The 20,040-nt window shown below is 41.3% G+C and overlaps 1 protein-coding gene across 4 annotated transcripts in view; it reads right to left on the reverse strand.

The window, feature by feature from the left end:
* The window catches only part of LOC119724935 (trafficking protein particle complex subunit 9-like), a 21,671-nt gene continuing 1,631 nt past the window's right edge, over window positions 1-20,040 (reverse strand). For 3 of the 4 annotated variants that reach the window (XM_038196261.1, XM_038196258.1, XM_038196259.1), the window contains 23 exons: window positions 17,219-17,451; window positions 15,967-16,343; window positions 15,280-15,425; window positions 14,742-14,873; window positions 14,114-14,232; window positions 13,811-13,879; window positions 10,683-10,883; window positions 10,202-10,271; window positions 9,660-9,753; window positions 9,250-9,426; window positions 8,656-8,810; window positions 7,743-7,828; window positions 7,042-7,168; window positions 6,024-6,237; window positions 5,639-5,718; window positions 4,850-4,993; window positions 4,123-4,268; window positions 3,735-3,877; window positions 2,971-3,081; window positions 2,627-2,855; window positions 1,566-1,761; window positions 1,043-1,167; window positions 1-325 (listed from right to left, as the gene is read on the reverse strand). In XM_038196261.1, coding sequence (XP_038052189.1) covers window positions 110-325; window positions 1,043-1,167; window positions 1,566-1,761; window positions 2,627-2,855; window positions 2,971-3,081; window positions 3,735-3,877; window positions 4,123-4,268; window positions 4,850-4,993; window positions 5,639-5,718; window positions 6,024-6,237; window positions 7,042-7,168; window positions 7,743-7,828; window positions 8,656-8,810; window positions 9,250-9,426; window positions 9,660-9,753; window positions 10,202-10,271; window positions 10,683-10,883; window positions 13,811-13,879; window positions 14,114-14,232; window positions 14,742-14,873; window positions 15,280-15,425; window positions 15,967-16,343; window positions 17,219-17,434 — 3,573 coding nt within the window. In that variant the 5' untranslated portion in view covers window positions 17,435-17,451 and the 3' untranslated portion in view covers window positions 1-109. The remainder of the gene's footprint in view (window positions 326-1,042; window positions 1,168-1,565; window positions 1,762-2,626; window positions 2,856-2,970; window positions 3,082-3,734; window positions 3,878-4,122; window positions 4,269-4,849; window positions 4,994-5,638; window positions 5,719-6,023; window positions 6,238-7,041; window positions 7,169-7,742; window positions 7,829-8,655; window positions 8,811-9,249; window positions 9,427-9,659; window positions 9,754-10,201; window positions 10,272-10,682; window positions 10,884-13,810; window positions 13,880-14,113; window positions 14,233-14,741; window positions 14,874-15,279; window positions 15,426-15,966; window positions 16,344-17,218; window positions 17,452-20,040) is intronic. The other variant, XM_038196260.1, reaches the window with a different exon arrangement.

Below are 20,040 nucleotides of genomic sequence, written 5' to 3' on the forward strand. Positions count from 1 at the left end.
TTTTTTTTTACAATCTGTGATTTTTACATGGATAAAGGATGGATGGGAACGAAAAATTTCACTCATAAATTGACAGATTTTACTTTTTTTTTTTTTTTTTAAGTATCGATTATGTAATCAAAACCTCCAAAGCCGGACGGTATTTCCAAGACTGGCCCTCCCTCTTTGGGAAAATGGTATCTTCCTCAATGATGATGGGGGCCATAGCCGGGGCATTGTCCAGCTGGGGCGGTTCCATTTCCGTGCAGGTGATGTTGAATTTGTACAGGCCGGGGAATAGGAAGATGAAAGATGACGTGTGCGTCAACGACTGTTCAGCCTCTAACTGTTATTTTAACAAAATAAAAAATAATAATAATGAAAAAAAAAAATAAATAAATAAATTTAATGGAATACATTTTTTTAAAAAACAACTACAGGTAGTGGTAGTTGAATCAAAAATCCATAAAAAAAAATCACATCGTGACTTAACTTCAATTTTCACCTATAACACATCATTGTCTATGAACATACTAAGTTTCAAGTCAATCGGATTTGTACTTCGGTGGACATGGGGCTTTGAAAATATTGCACCTTTAATGTGACGTCAGGTGACATATGACGCCGTCATCATGACGAACTTGTTCCGGACACATCTTCAGATGATGGTTAATGAACATGGAAAGGTTTAAGTTGATCGTTTTAAAAAAAGGTTCCCAAAGTGGCTATAAGACTGAAAACATTTTCAAAATAAGAAAAAACATAACAATCATAAAAGGAGCAACAACTAAATTGTTTTCAACCAATAGATTTAGTGCATAATTATGCTCTGAACAATAAATTAGTCTGAGGTTCATGACCTTAATTTTCGTTTTGCGAAAAAAAGTTGCGAGTAAATTTTTTTAACAAATGAGGGCGCTATTTCTTAGAACCTTCACTCAACACAACTTTCCTATGTAAGGGTGCTAATGACCCTTGATATAGTAGAACTTGACACAGTAAAATTACTAATATCATAACCGTTTACTCAACAATGACCCCCATAAATGAGAATGGAATCTACCTTGTCACTGTTAATACTGCAGTTTCCGGAGCAGACCACTTTCTCCTGGGGGTTGATCTCTCTGGTTCCGTTCTGATGGTCTGTGTAGGGTTCGACCATTAGTTGTAATCTGGCTGTTGCCTCATCTAGCAAAAATGAAAATCTTTATCATTTTTCTGTTTCGTTGCAATGATGTAAAAGATTTTGTTGCTTTCTCCACCCAAAAAGCTAGTATTCACAGGATTTCCAAAAATTCGCACTCTTGTGCAATGTTAAAGCATTTTACTGCTAACATAACTCATGCAGTACATCATATGAATAGTTTTCCACTCAACGTGGTGACATTTTTTTTTTTTTTAACTATTCCAATACAATTTGTAATTGTTGCTTGCATCGGAACTTCAAAACGAAGCAATAATGGTGAAGTGCCTTGCTCAAGAGCACAAGCACCATGTTCCCACAGTCAGGATTCGAACCCATGTACCACGGTACACGAGTCGAACACCGTAACCACTGGACCACAGCACCCCCCATGACAACTTACCCATATTATTAGTCACAGTGACGTCCACACACAGCGGTTCCCCTACAGGGAAGGTAGCCTGTCCATCAGAGCTGTTGACTAGCCTGTCATTCAGACAAACCTGCCAGTTGATGGGGCAGGTGCGTATGTGGTCCATCATGGAGGGGGACAGGTCTAGATGGTCCAGCATCGCAAAGCCGGACTTTTTTAAGATGGGGTGCAATAAACAGTCAAGGAAAGACAAGAAAGTGTCAAATTTCTTGTGCAGCCTGCGATTTGTTCGCTCAATCAATGTCACAAAACCTGGCCTACTGGTAGCTGCCAAGTTTTGTAAAAATTCAAGACACAGGAATACAAATGGAAATAATTTAGAAAAATTTAGAAAAAAAACGAGGAAACTCCAAACCACACAAGACTTTGTACAGTGTTTTGGCATTCATGAGAAGTAAAAAACGAGGAAATCAGCGGATCTGAGGAAAAGTTGCATGCCTGAAGAAAATTCTCGCCAGTTTTTTCCAACTATATACAAAACAGTTGTTCAGTTAGTTCCATCTGACTTTTTATAACGGTTTTTTTTCGGTTTTTTTTCCTATTTTTTTTTTTAACTAGCAGGCTTCAACTCTTGTTGGCTAGCATGTCATTATCCAAATAAAACAAAGCTGTGAATTTCTTGAATCAATCTAATTATTTTTTTCCTGTTTTAATTTAAACAGGGTGGCCTCATCAGTTAAAAAAAAATGCTGTTCTTAAGAGCCCTGTACAAATGATAAAAAATGAAATTAAATTGAATTGGAATAAACTTCAAACACACAAAGATGATTAATACAGGAATTTAATCTTGATATCTGTTGGGCGTTAAGATGCTTTAGGGCGATTGTTATCCACGAACGATTTAACGGCAAAACATTTCACCATAATTTGTTCCTGCAGTCGAGTAATATTCATTAAATGTGTCACAACTTGTACGATTCAACTTTTTTGTCAACTTGCCCAATAAAATGTGGTGCAACTAATGAGGTTACACCATTGCGAAGACTTTGGTGAAAGATTTATTAGTAAAAACCAGTTTTCTCAAAGGATATGCATTTCCATCTGATGTCTACCATTGTCGCCAACTGCTGGGCATACAGACTGCTCTGGCTGGTAGACTGCTGCGCGTCGGTTACCAGCAACTTGCTGTTCTGTGATTGGACGCTCCCGTACCGGGGTAACGTATTGTTTCTGCCGGACCCGACGTCGCACTCCGTGAAGCCGTTGAGGGCAGGCTTTCTTGGCTGGGCAACGACGAAACGGTTCAACTTTACAGCTAACCTAAAATATGGGCAGCAAAGCGTGATACGATATCAAAGTTTTCAAGTCACGTCTAGACGCAGTTTTTCCGATCTTTCCCCGACCTGGATTCGAACCCGAGCCGCTAGAAACCTACCTTTTATTCTGCTGACTGCCCAAGATCAATGAGGCCTGGTCGCCATATTGCACTTCTAGTTCCTGACTCGTGGTGTTCAGGGTATCCAGCACCAGATGGAACTCTTTGGATCTGTAAACGAGCAGACATTAAGAACACAGGGCAAGTGAGGCCGTGAAACTTGGTAGGTACATAGAGTGGGATGCTAGTATACAAAATACATAGTGATGTCATCAGGCATCCTCAATTTAGGCCGTGAAACTTGGTAGGTACACAGAGTGGGACGCTAGTATGCAAAATACATAGTGATGTCATCAGAAATTCTCAATTTTAGGCCATGAAACTTGGTAGGTACATAGAGTGGGATGCTGGTATACAAAATACACAGTGAAGTCATCAGACATCCTCAATTTAGGACGTCAAACTTGGTAGGTACATAGAGTGTTACGCTAGTATGCATGCAAATTACATAATGAAGTCATGAAAAATCCTCAATTTGTTTGTAGAAAGTTCTCTTGCCAAAAAAAAAAATCTACTTGCAAAATTTGGCATAAGCTTAAATCAGACCTTCCTGAAACTTAAAAAAATATACATCGTGAAATAAAAATCTTTCCCTCATAAAAACATCCCGAAGACATCATTGCAATTTTTGAGGAATTTTTTAATATTTTCCCCCAAAAAGTTTGACGTCAACTCTTTGCAGAACACTGGTATCCAATACACAGTAAGAACATGACACACACTGTGACACATAGAGTCACAGACCCCGGGACACACAGACTTACTCTGTGGCTGGGATGGCACTCCATTGCGTGAACACCACTGACGGTTTGATGTCGACTCTCAGCAAGACGCTGGCCTCCCTGTGGAAATCCTCCTCCATGCCTGGCCCTCCAGAGTAGGCGATTTTCAACGTCGACTCAATAATCTGAAAAATATGCCGACATTTTACCAGAGGAACTTGAATCTCATGAAAAAGTAGCTCAATTTACCCCTACGGTTGGGTTGAAATAGCAGTGTCACTGGCAGTTTTGATGATTTGAATGGGGTCTTACATAATGGCCGAGTCCAATTTTGAAGTATTTCCATTTATTTGGAAAATGCAGGCGAATGATGAAGCCAAAACCAGATATGAATCCTAGGTTTAAGAAATGGCCCATGTTGAATACATACTCTCTGCAGGCTGTCTGGTTCCACCGACTCCCCGCTATCTGGTTTGCACGTCTCTAGGAAGGTGGAGGACGCCGACCGTTTGGGTGTACTCTTTGGCGTACTGTACTCGAAGGTTTTACTGGGAGTGGGTGTCACGGGAATGTCTGCTGGAATGACATATTCAAACGAGTTAGGAATTCGGCATGAGACTAACCCAGCATTAGATTGATAAGGCAGGGTTTAAAAGGTTAAAAGGAACTTGGCACATGTGGTCTAATGGTGGAGCACAGGATTCATGATCATGAGGTTGTGGGTTCGAGCCCCGCCGTGGCCATGCGTGTTGTGCCCTTGAGTAAGGCGCTTTACCTCAATTACTCCTCTCAACCCAGGTGTTAAATGGGTACCGGCTTTATTCAGTGCTGGGAAGGTAACAGACTCGCTGTGGAGGAGGTGTGGCGATCCCCCCACAGCAGCATATGAGTCTGGCCCAATCGCTAAAGAAAGAGAGATGGGCACTCCATTCCTGTTAACCCAGGTTCAGCCTCTTTAACATTTTTACCAAATCGACTTGACACACAACCACTTGTACTTCTTAACCAAATTAGCATCAGACCAAATTGACCGCAATTGACCAATTCGGCACCCAACCTACTTAGCACCTGTTTGTTAACAAAAAAAGTTAAAACCCTTCCAGAACCTAAACCCCCCCCCCCAAAAAAAATCAACATGTTGCCTAACATATACTCACCGTTTGAGTTGTTTTTGTGTTTGGCAATAAAACTCCCAACAGCCTTGATGTAGACTGTCAGCATCATCTGACCCCCGGGCTGCAACGGTAACTGGGTCTGAATGTTCTCCTCGCTCCAACTAAATACTTTATCTGCTAGCACACCTGCAAAAGTCAGACATTTTTCTTTTATTGTGTTTTGAAAATCTTATCATTTATTGCAGATTTTGCGTTGCATTGCAGATATAGATCTTGTACTTTTCACGTCAGCTGGGCTTCCAATTTTATAAAACAATTTAGGCCAAAAAAAACACAAAAACATGTTTACCGTCCTGCCTTTTTGTAAAAAAAAGGAAGAAGGCCCTTTTTTTCCCCCCTAAAATGGCTGCCCGACCCATTTTCCAAAACGACCGGCCAGGCTATTTTTCAAGATGGCCGCCAATTTTTTTTTTTAAATGGCCGGCACTCGTACTCAGGAAATGACATACCAGCTTTCAGAGTCTAAAAGTACGACTTTCTTTTCCGAACAAGATCATTAAATTTATCATTTTTCCAGGTTTTTTTTTTCAATTAAGAAAAAAAAGGAGGCGGTCCCAAAAAGGTCGGGGATGCTAAACATGTTTTTTTTAATTTGGCCTTAGCCGAGCACATCCATTTTTGTTTGTACAAATTTAATAAATAAACTGAATATATCCAATATCCGATATTGAACCGTAATTTCACCCATCGACTCTTCATACAACATTGTAACGTCGATAAAAAAAAATCATAGATCCTTAAACAATTGTTATCTCACAGCCAACGATTTACCTGATTCTGAGGACAATTTCAGTGAAAGAGATTCGACGGGGACTTTCCCTCCGTTGCTTAACGTCAACCCGCACTCACAACTGAAAACAGAAAAAAAATACACATCACTTGCCTCTTGCTCATATTTGTGTTCTTCGTTTGTAGCAACAAAATTGCTCAAAATCTTAGAAGGGTGCATTAAACCTGTTGAAGATTTAGCTCTGTGGATACTTCATGTATGCATTCTGAGAAAACAGAACAAACACATGCGCAAGTTTTGGGGTCTTGTTGCTGTGCCCAGGGGAACATTTTCTTAAACCATCTTCTATGATTGTTTTTTTTTTCGAATGATACAATTTCAGGCAAAACAATTTGACAGGGTATTTGTGAAGGAATCTCGACGGACCTTTCCCCCTGGAATAAGCTAACAGCTGCGCTGGTGTTGGCTTTACTCTCGGCTGGGTCCAGGCTCAGCGTACTGACGGCCTGGGGTAGGGACGTCTTGACCCTCAGTAGGGGTAAGGCGGGGACCACCTCCACCTCATAGTAGGACTGGGGTACGGTGGGGATGTGCTTGAAACGACAGTGGCTCTCCACGCCCAGGACGTTGGTGGTGTAGCCTATGGAGGGTTGGCCAAAAAACGAAACGGTGAAATCAGACTTGTAGTTTAAGTCCTCTCAAGTTAATCACAAGAAAATCAGGTATCAAAACACATGTCATGCACATGTCAAACACATGTCATGCACATGTCACTCACATGTCATTCGAATGTCAATCACAAATATCACATGTCAAACACACGTTTATCACATTTCAAACACATGTCGTTCACATGTCAAACACATGTCAATCACAAATATCATATGTCAAACACATGTTTATTGCATGTCAAACACATGTTGTTCACATGTCAAACACATGTCATTCACATGTCAATCACAACTTAATCACAGGTCACTTAGAGGTCTTCACAGATCAATAAGAAGTCAATCACATGTTATTAACATGTCAATTGCCTGTTAATCACATGTCAATGATACATAAATTACAAGCCAATGAGAAGTCAGACACATGTAAATCACAAGTCAATCACATGTTCATCACATGTCAATCACAAGTCAAATACATGTACAGTACATGTAAATTTCAAGAAAACCACAAGTCAATCACGAGTCAATCACATGTTCATCACATGTCACTCATAAGTCAATCACGAGTCAAACATTGTGTTAATCACATGTCAATCACATGCAAATCAAAAGTCAAACATATGTCAAACACATGATGATAACATGTCAATCACATGTCAACTACAAGTTAATCACAAGTCAATCACATGTCAATCAAAAGTCAGGTCACAAGTCTTCTGTTGGAATACCCTTTTTGGTCACGTTCTTCAATCACAAACAGCGGTGCTTCTTACCTACTATGGTCAGGATCCCTGCCCCCTTTGGTGTCCCCATAATGGAGACAGTGTGGGGACCTGACTCTGCTGGCAAGGTCACTGTGGCCGGGATGGGTTCGAATTGCAAACCTTCTGTCAGAAAGCCCTTCAAACAAAAAGCAACAAAAATGTTTTAAAAAATCAGACATTAACCTCATGAAAGTTTATCAGAAACGTGAACCTGAACTCTTATAGATGCGTTCCCTGTACATGTATTATTTTAGAGTTTCAACTCAAAATAAGTTTTGTTTTTTCAATCGCTATTTTCCTAACTTTATGAAAGTTACTCAATTTTGAATGAGACATGGAACAAAAAATCCACAGACATTTAGTTATTACATTTTCTCTTCAAAAAATAGGCTGTCAAACAATAATTTGGCTGTCGTAGGGCGGGTTCAAAATGAAAGCCCTTTTTTTTCCAGAGAGTTTCAAATGCCCAAAATAAGATTAAAGTAGGTTTTTCGTTAAAACAAAACAAAATTTGCTCGGATAAAAAAGCTGGGTTTTTTTTGGAAGAGCATGTGGAATGCAACTTTAAATAAGTTTATACTGAAGATGCTGTTAATAACATTATTACCCCTGATCAACATGCCAATAAAGAATTTCCACATCCAACTCTGCCGATCGGCTGTATGTATGGAGAGGGGGGGGGGGGCTTTGGTTAAAACTTAAAAGCTCACCAAGTTACCGACTCGCAGCTCAAACGGCAAGGGGTTGTAGAAGCTGAGACACATCTCACAGACGTCGTCTGCCACCCACTTGAAATCTACAGGAAGAAAATCAACACAAACAGTGTTTCAAAATACGACAACTGAGCTACGAAAGAAGCCTCTGGCTTCGATGACATCACTGGTGGCTCATGAATATGTATATTATTCTTTACAACCAAAAGAGGCTCTGGGATGACAGACCAAAGACTGAACGTGAAGACAGATGGAACATAAAGGTGCACACTCAGATTTGGATTAAATGGGTTTCCATTGTGCAGGCCCCTTGAATAAAAAATCAATTATTTTAGATGGATGAAATTGAAATTATATGAAATGATATCAAATCTCTGTAACGACCTATTAAGGGTGGTTCCATGTAAATATTTCACATAAGTGTCCTCGGCAATGTTTTAAAATAATTTTTAATATGAAAAGACTTGGTGAGCAGCTAACCAAAATAGAACTTAATTTTTTTTTCTATGGCGTGTTGCCATGGTAACAGGCCATTTTGTGTTTTTGGTATTTTTATATAATTTTGAAAGTGATATAATTTTACATTTTGGTTGGGTGATTTTTTTAAAGATAAGTTAAAAAACAGTTTTTGTAGCCGCAAAACTGACTAAAAATGCCTAAAAACACAAAATGGCCTGTTTCCATGGCAACGGGCCTTAAAAAAATTGTAAGTTCTATTTTGGTTACTTGCCCACCAAGTCCTTTCATATTAAAAACAAAATTGCAGAGGACCCTTATATGAAATATTTACGTGGACCCACTCTTAATTATCTCAGGCAGATGACATTTCGAGCGAATAGCATTTTGTTTGGGGCAGGGGGATGGTGGTTAAAAGCATACAATAACGACATTTGTTTTCTGTTAAACTCACCGACTCGTGGTTTCAACTTCTTGTCTATGCAGACTCGATTCTGTATCGGAGAGTAGATGAACGGTCCTAGGGACTCGCTAGAGGGACTGGTACTAAGACTAAGCTTCTGCAGCAAAGGAGTCAGCTGCCTAGACAACGGAACCAGCCTAAAGGCCCTAGAAAATAACAAAACATGAATGTTTCAATATGCATAAAAACTGGTATCAAATTGTCAAAATTTGTGGACAAACAGAGACTGTTTCGGCAACTCTTTTGTGAAATGCGACATTTTCCAACCTGCCGCTAGAGGGTGCTATAACATTTTATTTCGCCACTGGTAATTTTTTTGTGTAAAGTACAACCTAGCCAGAGACTGACATCATTGAAAGCAAGTTCCCATCTTTTTCCCATTTCGAATTATGAGGCACTTCTGGTTTGAACTGTAAGGAAGGGTCGCGTGATTTAGCACATTATGTGATCCTGGATTACTCTATCAATTCCCGCAAACGTCAAGTTCGGGTCTCTCAAATTTTAACGAAAACAAAGGCTGTTTCGGCAAGTTTGGCGAAACAGCCAATTAATCATTACACATCAGATTCATTCCAACATGCTTACTTGACAGCCGGGAATCTTGTGAACGGCACAGCCGGTAAAATAGTGCCGTTTTCCCTGGCGATCGGGTGTGGGACACCAGCCACCTTGTTGGTCAGCGTGCCCAGGTTGATGGCAATGTCTCGCTTCTCGGCCCCAGACAGCTGGTCATGAAGGACTTGCAGCATGAAGGACAGAATCCTGAGGATTTCAAGAATCACGAAATTTGGTGGCAGCAGTGGGATTGACAGGAAGTTTAGCATCCAGAGTGAGGTCACGAGAAACAGTAGATCCAAGGTATTTGGAGCAAGTTACATTTTTGTATATAACAGGCCTACAAATACTTTTATAAACATCTGTGCTCAGACGTGTTTTATACTTTCAAAACACAGGTAAAATCTCTAAAATCAAATTCTCAACATTGCAAAACATACCTAACAGCAATCCCGTATTCCCCCATACGTCGCGCGGAGAAGACAAGCTCGTGCAGGATCCGGGTTTGTAGTAGCGGCCAGCCACAGGGTCGATCTACAAAAAAAACATACTGCAAGTAAAACTTGCGCGATCCCCCTAGCATCCTGCCAGTTTTTATTATGTACATCTACAGGCAATTAGTAAGAACAATTTTCAGTGAGGCCTTGATTGTCCACCCGGCATGGAACCAGTTCTCAGTTGAATGGGGAGTTTGGGTTGAATGGAGAGTTTCGGTGAGACACCGGACTAACATATGTTAGAGTCATTAGTAATACTGAGCTGAGCTCTCCAGAGACCTCGTAAATGTCCCTATTGGAAAGGATTTTTTTGACGTCAGCCATCTCTCCACAGAACACCTTTCAAGTTTGGTTGAGATTGATGACTGAACTTAACAGTGAAATGGAAGACACACACACGGACACGCAGACACACAGAAGGAATACGCTATCGCAATATACCCCTGTCTCGCTTGAAAGCCAGGGGGATAAAAAACATATCTTACCTGTTGGATACTCCCTGGGGTCAAGGGTCAGCTTATAGCCTTTTAATGTCTCCATTAGTAACTGGTTGCACTGGAACACGATAAAAAAAGGCTTCATTTGACAAATGCTTACTGCTATGATATGGAACATACACATGTTTTATAGACCTGAAAGTTCGCTCGTACCCCCCGCCTGCACACAGGACGCTGGTCAGGGCTGACGTCATTTGAGCTCTCAATGGATAGATTTGCGTGACCTGTGACGTAGAACGCGTCACACAAACTAGCTTCCGGTGCCCATCATGCGTAGCGCGCGCTAGCTGCATGCAAAGGTCAATCTGTACTTCCTTCATAAGATTCTGTGAAGCTCATCAGCCCTTAGCAGCGCTCTGTTTGCAGGGCAGGAAGTACGAGCAAAACCTGAAAGATGCATGGTATCTTCAAAAAGCAAGGTTGTAAAACGGAGACGCCTGACCAACCAAAAATAAAACAGCGTGTATACCATGTTCCATGCTGGGTGCTGATTCTGCGGCGTGACGCACTGCATGGCCGCAACTCGCTTGAAGAAGGCTGCCTTGCGATGGAAGCCGATGAGCGTGAAGAGCCGAGAGAGGGCGCTGTAGCGCTCCACCTTCTCCTGGTCGCTCAGGTTCACGTTGATGTAGATGACGTTCTGGAGGAAATCCGCAGCCTCTAGGGTTTTCTACAGGAAGACAAGTGGCAAGTTAACTCACAAATCACAGATCATGGTTGCAATCATCTTATTCTTAAATAATTCATGTGGATTTTGAATCAGATAAAAAGGAACCAAAACATTTGCCTGAACAAAATTCCGGTCAATTTTTATCGTGACTTTGGGCGTGATCCCTGGCTGTAATACGGATTTATGGCTTCTGACTAGCGCCCCTTGAACAAAGATATTGACTAATTGATGAACCACCAACATAGGGCTGGACAGCTCAGTTGGTAGAGCACCGGAACGGTAATCCGGAGGTCGCAGGTTCAAGCCCCGCTCCAGTCAATTTCTTTGTTCAACTTTTCAAATGTAAATTTCATTAGCTCGATCATTAGCCTCAAAATGATATAAAGAAGTGTCAACAAATATCAAAGTCTTTGTTTTACAATTCACAGTTGTTTCCCTTTTTTAGGTGGTGGGGGGGGGGGAGGTTGTTTCTATCTTTGAAAATGTAGTGTCAAAACTATTGCCTTCCAGGGGACTGTTCCGTTAATTAGGAAACCAGTTCTCACTACTTTGTTCCCAAGTTCTGTGAGTGAGCTACACTGATTCTGTAACTAACAAACCTATTGAAAAAAAAATCAACCATCTTTTAAAGAAAATAAATAACTCATTATTCATGCAAACACAAATTACACTAATTGCAACTACATGTACACTGATACAAAACTAATCACTATTTTTATCTGATAATTACATGTCTCGTTGTTAACATAAATGTAAGCATTATGCACAAACCACTCGAGAACAAGGTCGATACATGTATAAAGTTTCACAAAACAACCTAGATATACAGTCAATATACATGTACTTTTGTAACACCTTGACAATCAAAATGTATCATCCAATAAAACAGTGGATAATGCTAGCATTAACAATTTTATTTTTAGCCGATATCTTGGCAACTCTTGACAAAAAAATGTTTATAAAGAAAAGCACCATGCTTGCACAATGCTATGTCAAAATTCACGGCAGGTGAGCGTTTCACTTTTAATGACGGTGCACTGTTGTTAAGTGCTCTTCCGTTTTTGTGCATCCCTCATGTCGAGCTGAGTAGTGCATCGTGCATGTAAGTTCCAACAATCTTCAATCTCCAATCATATCAAGCTTGGAAGACACTGAGTAATGGTCCTATCTCCTACATCCCAATCTCAGTGTTCACCAACACTGATGTGTTTCAACACATTCACTGTACATGCTACATGATACCGTACATGCTTATTAGGAAAGAATGCAAAATGAAACAATTCGGGCGATTCGCAGTGCAGTGCGCCACCAAGAGTTTGCCACGGAGAGTTCATTTTTCCTAGTGCATTGTGGGAGATGGTCGACAAATTCGCAGCGTGGAACATTTGAAATTGTTAGTTTTTCCGGCTAGAAAGTTCGTAAGCGTATGATTCGAGTATCTCTTTGCCCTTTTCTTTTCGTTTTATCAATATGGAGTTTTTTTTGTAAGGCGGCAGAACGCTTTGCCCCAATCTATAACAAATTAGCTCAAGTTTTCTACTGACACTCATTCAAATGGGCCATGTTTTGTCGACCGTGACCTTGAAAAATGAACTCTCTGTGGCAAACTCTTGGTGGCGCACTGCATTTTGAATCGCTCGAATTGGTGGCTTGAGGCTGAACTCCAAGGCACTCTGTAAAAACCTTGAAAAACGTTGAGGTATACCTCAAGTTTACTGCCTTTTTATTTTTGCATTCTTCTCTCACACATTCATGCCAATGGAAGCGTTTCAAACACTCCAAACTCTTTTAAGCAATTTGCTGGGAACTCACTTTCACATCACAAAAACTTGTATTGGAAGATACAATACATTAATGTTTGTTTTCATTTTTTAAGACATGAAGAGTTTAGTTCCAAAACGCGATATATCCATTTCAAAAAAATGAAAAATTTGCACGGTTACGAAACTTTACAGAATCAAAAGAGTATTACAGCTGTTTCTAAGCTTCATTTTTCTCATTTTTGTATTCTTAGGTTGTGTTTAATTTTATAACAGTCCAAATTATCGAATATCAAAATTGCTTTTGGGCAGCCAGGAGAGAGCGGGAACAAAATGGCGTATATCGCGTTTTGGAAATAAACTATCCACATGTTCCCGTGATAATGGGTCACATTCCCCAAATAATAAGAGTTCGAAGTGGAGCAGAAAGAGTTTGAGTTTTGAAGCACTTCCTGATGTATCAAAAGATTATATGTTATACCTTGTGATTGCAGTAACAAGCCTGTTGAGTGAGTAAGATTATAAGTACAAGTAAACAGAGGGTGGTTAGTTTGACATATAGGAATACAACTGTTATGATTATGAAATTAGACAACCAATACATTCAGATAACCTTTTGAAATTTAGTCAAAACTCTGTATACATGTAAGGCCAAAAAAAAAAATATTCGGTCTCTGGTCAGACCAAAGTTCCGGAATTGACGCGGGGACGCAGCTTTTTTTTGGGGGGGGGGGGCTTTTTTGTTTCTTCTTCAAGCTTGGATTGTACAGACAAGGTGGGGTACTATTTAGCTTTTTTGGTGTCCTCATGTACATTGGTGTCCTCCATAATTTGCCTTGGTGCTCTCGATCATTTGCCTTGGTGCAATTTCCAATTCCTTGGTGCAATTTCCCATTCCTTGGTGCTCTTTGGTAAAAAAAATTGAGCTGTTGGAGCTACCGCGGAACATTTTGGGAAAAAAAGATTGATGCGCATGATGCGCGCGCTGACCAGAGACCGACTTATAATTTTTTTGGCCTAATTATGCAAAACATTTTGCGTGCTTAACTGGGGTGTGAACATTTTCTCCCTCGTTTCAAAAGATGGCCTTGACAAATTGGGAGACTGCCAAGTTCAAACATACAGCTGGACAGACAAATGGACAGACCAACGGACAGACAATCTCACCTTCTGTTGGACAAGGACCTGAGTGGCTTTAATGCAGGCCTCCATCTCCACAATGCCGGCGTTGGTGTACTGTAACAACAAAAGTCAACTGTTGGTTAGTGGTGGGACTTAAATCCGGCTTTTTAAACATTCAGTTTTCTACTTTTTCGGTTTCGATTTTAGAAATTGGATATTTGAAACCAATCTTTAAACAAATTAAGCCTTCCATTTTTTTTGTGACGCAGGCTAAAGAAAACAACCGGAACATCCCCGCAGCGCCCTCTATAGTTACTGCAAAGAACTTGGCAGTCAGACCCAACGTACCTTACTATAGTGACTGATAGCCTCTTTGTATTTGTCCACAATGTCGTCAGCTGACAGGCAGTTTTTGGGTCTCTCCTCCGAGACAAAGTCGGGCAGACCGTTGGCAATATCAAAGGATTCTGAGGGAGGAAAACAAAATTGTTACATCGTGTCTCGGACACTGTAATTTCAAGCTTCTCACATGACTGAGACTGAGAGATTTGTGATTGACTCGACATTTCAGAATTCTCAGTTTTAGTGAGGCCAGAGATACAGCCAGAGCTACAGACGAAACCCACATTTCAGAACTGGCCACAGTTAATATCTTTTCCTGTTCTATGTATTCGTCCACCTCTTAGAACAAGTTTTCCCCGTGGATTTTTTTTACTGTGAGGCTCTATGAAGCCAGAGCTAAAATGAAACCCAAGTTTCAGAAGTGCCTATAGATGTTAAAAAGCTAAAATTTATCTGTGTAATCTTGTTCCTGAAATGAAAATTCCTGTGCTTAATTGGCTCCAAAATAATTGCGAATTTTACATTTCGGGCCAAACTTTTCCTTTGAACATGAAGTTAATCTTGGAGCCAGGGATGAAGCCACAGCTGATATCAAAACCAAGGTTTTAGAAATGGCCACAGAAAATGTTGATACCTGATCTGTGTATTCTTGCGCCTCCAATGAGCGAGTTTCCTCCGCTGAATGAAGCGTTCCTTGGGATGCCCGTCTTGGGCTTCGGAGGATACAGCTGGATGACTGATGCTGCACACATGCCTTCCCAGCAAGCTGAGAGAAAAACACAAACAATTAAGATCAGTTTAAAAGATGATGCCAAACCTCAACTGAGGGTTTTTGACCTGGTTACATGTCATAATGAGGTTTTTATATTGACCACTTCATAACGGTCAACAACTACTTTGGGCTTTTTTTTTGGGTATACATTAAAGGGAGTATACAACATTTGCAAACATCAAAAAACAAAACTACCAAATTATTACAAAATACCTCACTGGACTGTTAGTGAATGACAGTCTTAAGCATCCTGTAGAATAATGGCACCTGGTGTGCTGTCATTTTCAAGAAAAGTGGTATTTTTGTATCAATTTCCAACGCTGGTCAGCCGACCAGCGTTGGAAATTTGTGGAAATATGGATTTCTATAAACGTGGCAACATAAGAACACTTAAGTTTACCTCCCATCCACAGCCAGTCGTTTGCGCCTCGGAGTATTTCCAGTGCGGATTGGTAATGTACGAAGGCCTCCTGCGTCAGGCCAGCTAGGAGGTGCAGATCAGCGAGGTGCTTACGCATCCTGCCCTGAACCTTACGCTTGAAGGTCCTGAAAATGGTCAAGAAAATGAGACAAATCAGGATTGAGGATGATAAAGACCAGCGTTCTTCACTATACATCGGCCTACGACCTTTGACACAGTGTGTCCTCCAAAATCAGCCACACATTTTTGCCAAATAGCCTCAATCCTGCAAAATCCTCCATTTTGCAAAGACGTTTATGGAGGATTGGGAAGGTTAATGTTAAAGGCAATCAAATAAATTATAAGCTAAAGGAACCCTCACAAAAAGACCAAATTACAGTTTATGGGAATCCTTAGAAAAATTCCATGGAATTAAAAATGTTCCTTTCGTTTCTTTCTTAGAGATTGCCTAAGACAAGTTACCCCTAAATTGCCTCATGTGTCATGGCCCTTACTAACAAACCAAAATGGTTCCTTGGATCAGTTGAGGTGAATGATTTCGGTGGATTCAGTCGGGTTTCAAACAAATGCATCAAGGCATTAGGTTCCAATTAACTTCAGGCAGGCTTCTACTAGTGCATTGCATCACCTTTCTGGTCTATACCAATAATTTAGTAATCACTATACCTTGTTTCTGTGTCGATTCCCACCATGTCTTTCCTCTCGAAAGGCGCCATCAGCAAAGGCAAACGGTCGCTCTTGTCGTTTTTTCGATCCAGCCTTTTGGACTCCAGCACCCAAAACAGCGACGACACAAAATCCTTGACGTGGTCCTCCAACTGTTCGCAGTTATCAAAGCCCGAGTAGTAGATGACATCAGTCCGGCTGCCTGAGGCCGTCTGCTCCGCCTCGGCTTGGGTCATACCGAAGAGGAAGCACCTCGCGTCAAAGAGGGTGTAGCGGTACGTCTGCTTCAGGGTTTCAAAGTTCGAGTAGACCGTGGCAAGTTCAATGTCGCACGAGGCTTTGCCCAGGCAGATGACGCCTGCAACACGTCGATGAACCTAGGCAAAAAATCAAATAAGTGGAGGTACATGTACATATCAAACCACATGGAACAGGACCTCGGTGTCAGACCTCAATGTTATTGCACCTTGAGGTGTGATTAGATGGACAAATTGCAGAAGGTGCTGCACCTTCAAAGGAGTTACAGCACTTCAAAGTAAGTTGCTGCACCTTGCCATGAAATATCGCATCTTGTAATGAGATACTGAACCTCACAGTGAAGTCTGGTGCTGCACCTGAAATTAAGGTGCATCGCCCCAAAATTGCTACAAGGTGTAGGTTCTCACTACGAGGTGAGTACTGCACCTTGAAGTCAGTTGCTACGATTAAAAGTGAGGTGCTTCACCTAAACATAAGGTGCAGCGCCCCGAAAATGCTATCAAGATGTAGCTTCTCACTACCAGGTGAGTATCGCACATTGAATTCAGGTGCTACACCTTAGAATGATGTGCTGCATCTAAAAATGAGGTGCTTCACCTTAAAATGAGGTGCAGCGCCCCGAATTTCTATAGGGTGTAGCTTCTCACTACAAGGTATCGCACCTTGAAATCAGGTGCTACACCTTGGAATGATGTGCTGCACCTAAAATTTTGGTTCTTCACCTTCAAATAAGGTGCAGCACCCCGAATTTCTTTAGGGTGTAGCTTCTCACTACAATTTATCGCACCTTGAAATCAGGTGCTACACCTTGGAATGTGCTGCAACTAAAAATGAGGTGATTCACCTTAAAATAAGGTGCAGCACCCCAAATTTCTATAGGGTGTAGCTTCTGACTACAAGGTATCGCACCTTGAAATCAGGTGCTATGCCTTGGAATGTGCTGCACCTACAAATGAGGTGCTTCACCTTAAAATAAGGTGCTGTTCCTGCTCACCTGGAAATCTCCCCAGTCGTTGTTCTCCAGGTGCATGTGTTGCTTGTAGCGGATCCACAGGCTGCGCTTGGAGTCTGGCAGCTGGATGTAGGTCACGCTGGTGACCCGGTCGATGATGCGGGCGTAGGACTTGGTCCTGAGCTGCACGAGGGGCTTGACCAGGACCAAGAGGCGCTGGTGGTCCTCGGCCCGCTGGCCGTAATCGGCGACACTCATGGCTTTGCTGGAAATACCTGGAAAGAACAAGCTCAACTAGATTAGTTCCCGTATAATCCGAAAGAGCCTGGCATGTTACTCCCTAGAGACCATTATCACGTCGCGGCCATCGTGATTTTTCCCATTCAAATCAACATAACCAAAGCGAGGCTGGAAGGAACAATAGTCTGGTTCCTCTTTGCACAAAACAACATTATCATTCAGTACTGTTAGTGGATACAGGGAACATGACTGAAATGGTGGCAGCATGATAAAGATCTATACTGCCCAAAACTGCCACAGCATTTTATGTTTCTTTGGATTCGTCAAGGAGTACATATGAACAATGTAAAAGAATTTTGACTTGTAAATGGGAGCAAGATTCATTATACACGACAAGGCTTTGATTCGCCCAGGGGAAGCTGTTGCCAGCTTCACTTTGATCTCGCCTGCTACTTTTGTGTGTCCCCCACTTGGCTTGCGTGTTGTCCACTTTGTTGTCCCCCCCCCCCCCCCCTTTTAAGGGCGAGTCCACACTTCGCGGGAATCACCTACTATGTGGGAGATCTACCATAGCAGCCTGAATTACTGAGGGAACTCTTCCTTGAATACACACACATACGTTTTATAGCATAGCGGTGATAGGTATTGTACATGTACATGTACATATGGTTTTGCTTCGGTTGTGGAGTGTACATTGTATGATTCTGTTACATTGTATATTCTGTCAGAGTCAACTCCAAATTAGTCAAGAGTCACATTAGTCACTCCAAAAACACATTCCGTTAAATACTCTAGTTAAGAAGAGTTATTTTTTAACTCTTTATGACAGATGTTAGCCATGCTTTAGTTAATTTCCTCTCAAAAGGTGAAGAACATGAAAGCTGAATATGCAAACTAGAACAGAAAACAAATTGATGCTAAAGCACAGAAACATTTTGCACGTAAAAAGGAAACTGAACTGCAAATGTACAGAATTTTAAAATAGCATATTCTCTGCAACTTGCATGGTGAGGATACATTCCTAAACAGTTTAAAGAGCACCTTTAAAACTCTAACCCACCTCGATCCCTCAAAATCGTAACTGCAGTTTTGGAAGATTTTGGAGGATTGAGGATGAATGGTGTTTGAGAAACACGAGGATTTTGGAGGATTGAGGATGAATGGTGTTTGACAAACACAAGGATTTTGGAAGATTGAGGACAAATGGTGTTTGAAGAGGAGGATGATTTTGGAGGATTGAGGATGAATGCATTTTGAGGCAGTACTGTCTGATGATTTTGAAGGATTGAGGCGTTGGGTATCCTTCATTTGAACATAAGTGCACAATTTTGGGATGAGAAGGATTTTGGAGGATTGTGGATGAATGCATTTTGAGGCAGGACTGTCTAACGATTTTTGAAGGATTTAGGCATTTTTGCAAAATTTCGGGGAGAAATTGAGGATGGTTCCTAGCAAAAAGGGCCTAGGGGTTAGTCCCTGTCCCCCACCGATTGACACCCATGGAGTGTGTGCTATAAAATAGGCTTTGTGCTTGCATTAGTTCTGATTAAAGGTATGTCCCCCCAATTTTGCAAAGTGATTGACGCTCTTGACACTCATTTACTGATGCAATTGTGTAGATGTCTGGCTGCTATTCTACACCCTTAATACTCCACCCCCCCCCCCTCCCCACAAAAAGAAGAAATGTCAGCACCAACTTGGCCTAAATTTATTATCTTCATGTACTACACCGTGTCACGTTGTCCATTGCCTCATGCCTTCCTCCGTGCATGTCATGTAAATTATTCATACATGTACATGTGCTCAGATGGTACAATTTACAGTATGATAATGACAACTGCCTACTTCAAGAAACACTTTCAACATGAAACTATCTCCTCCATTGTACATGTATACATGAGGTTCCCCACAGTAATGGCACATGATTGTCATGTAGTACATGTACGTACCGAGACTGCTACATGTATGACTCACTTCATGTAGACTTGCCTAAGTCCTTCACCTAAAACCTATTCACCCTATATAGCCTTTTTCACACTAGAGCCTCTCAACCTGGGTTGAACTCAACCCCGGGTGAACCCAGTGCCGCTTCGGTTGATTTTTTGATTTTTCAACCCCGCATTCAACCCCGCATCGTTTCACACTTGTTTCATGCAAATCAAGCTTATCATGCTCAGTTACTACTGTTTTGAACCCTGGCAAGAATTTCAACCCTGGTCTAGAGCAGGGTTGAGTTCAACCCAGGGCAAAATCAATCTCGGAGTTGACGCAGGGTTGACGCATGGTTGAAATTCTTCAAGTGTGAAACAATGCATGTTTCCAACCCTGCGTCAACCCTGCGTCAACCCTGAGATTTGTCTACTGTGAAAATGGCTTATGGATGGGGCTTTAGCTGTAAACAAGCAGTAAACTCATGCTGAAATTGAAGCTGGACATAGCCTCACACCATGAACATGCACACAATTTCGACACTGTGAGTGAGATGTGAGACATGGAATTTGTTGACACCCAAGAGACGCACCGCACCCTCGGCTTTGCCTAGGGTTCCATACGCTGAATAGCCACAAATCATACAAGGCATTAGGCATGTGTTATAACGCCAGCAAAAATGGTTCATTTTAATT

This window comes from Patiria miniata, unplaced genomic scaffold, assembly GCF_015706575.1.
Source record: "Patiria miniata isolate m_02_andy unplaced genomic scaffold, ASM1570657v1 HiC_scaffold_18, whole genome shotgun sequence".
Taxonomy (NCBI): Eukaryota; Metazoa; Echinodermata; class Asteroidea; order Valvatida; family Asterinidae; genus Patiria; species Patiria miniata.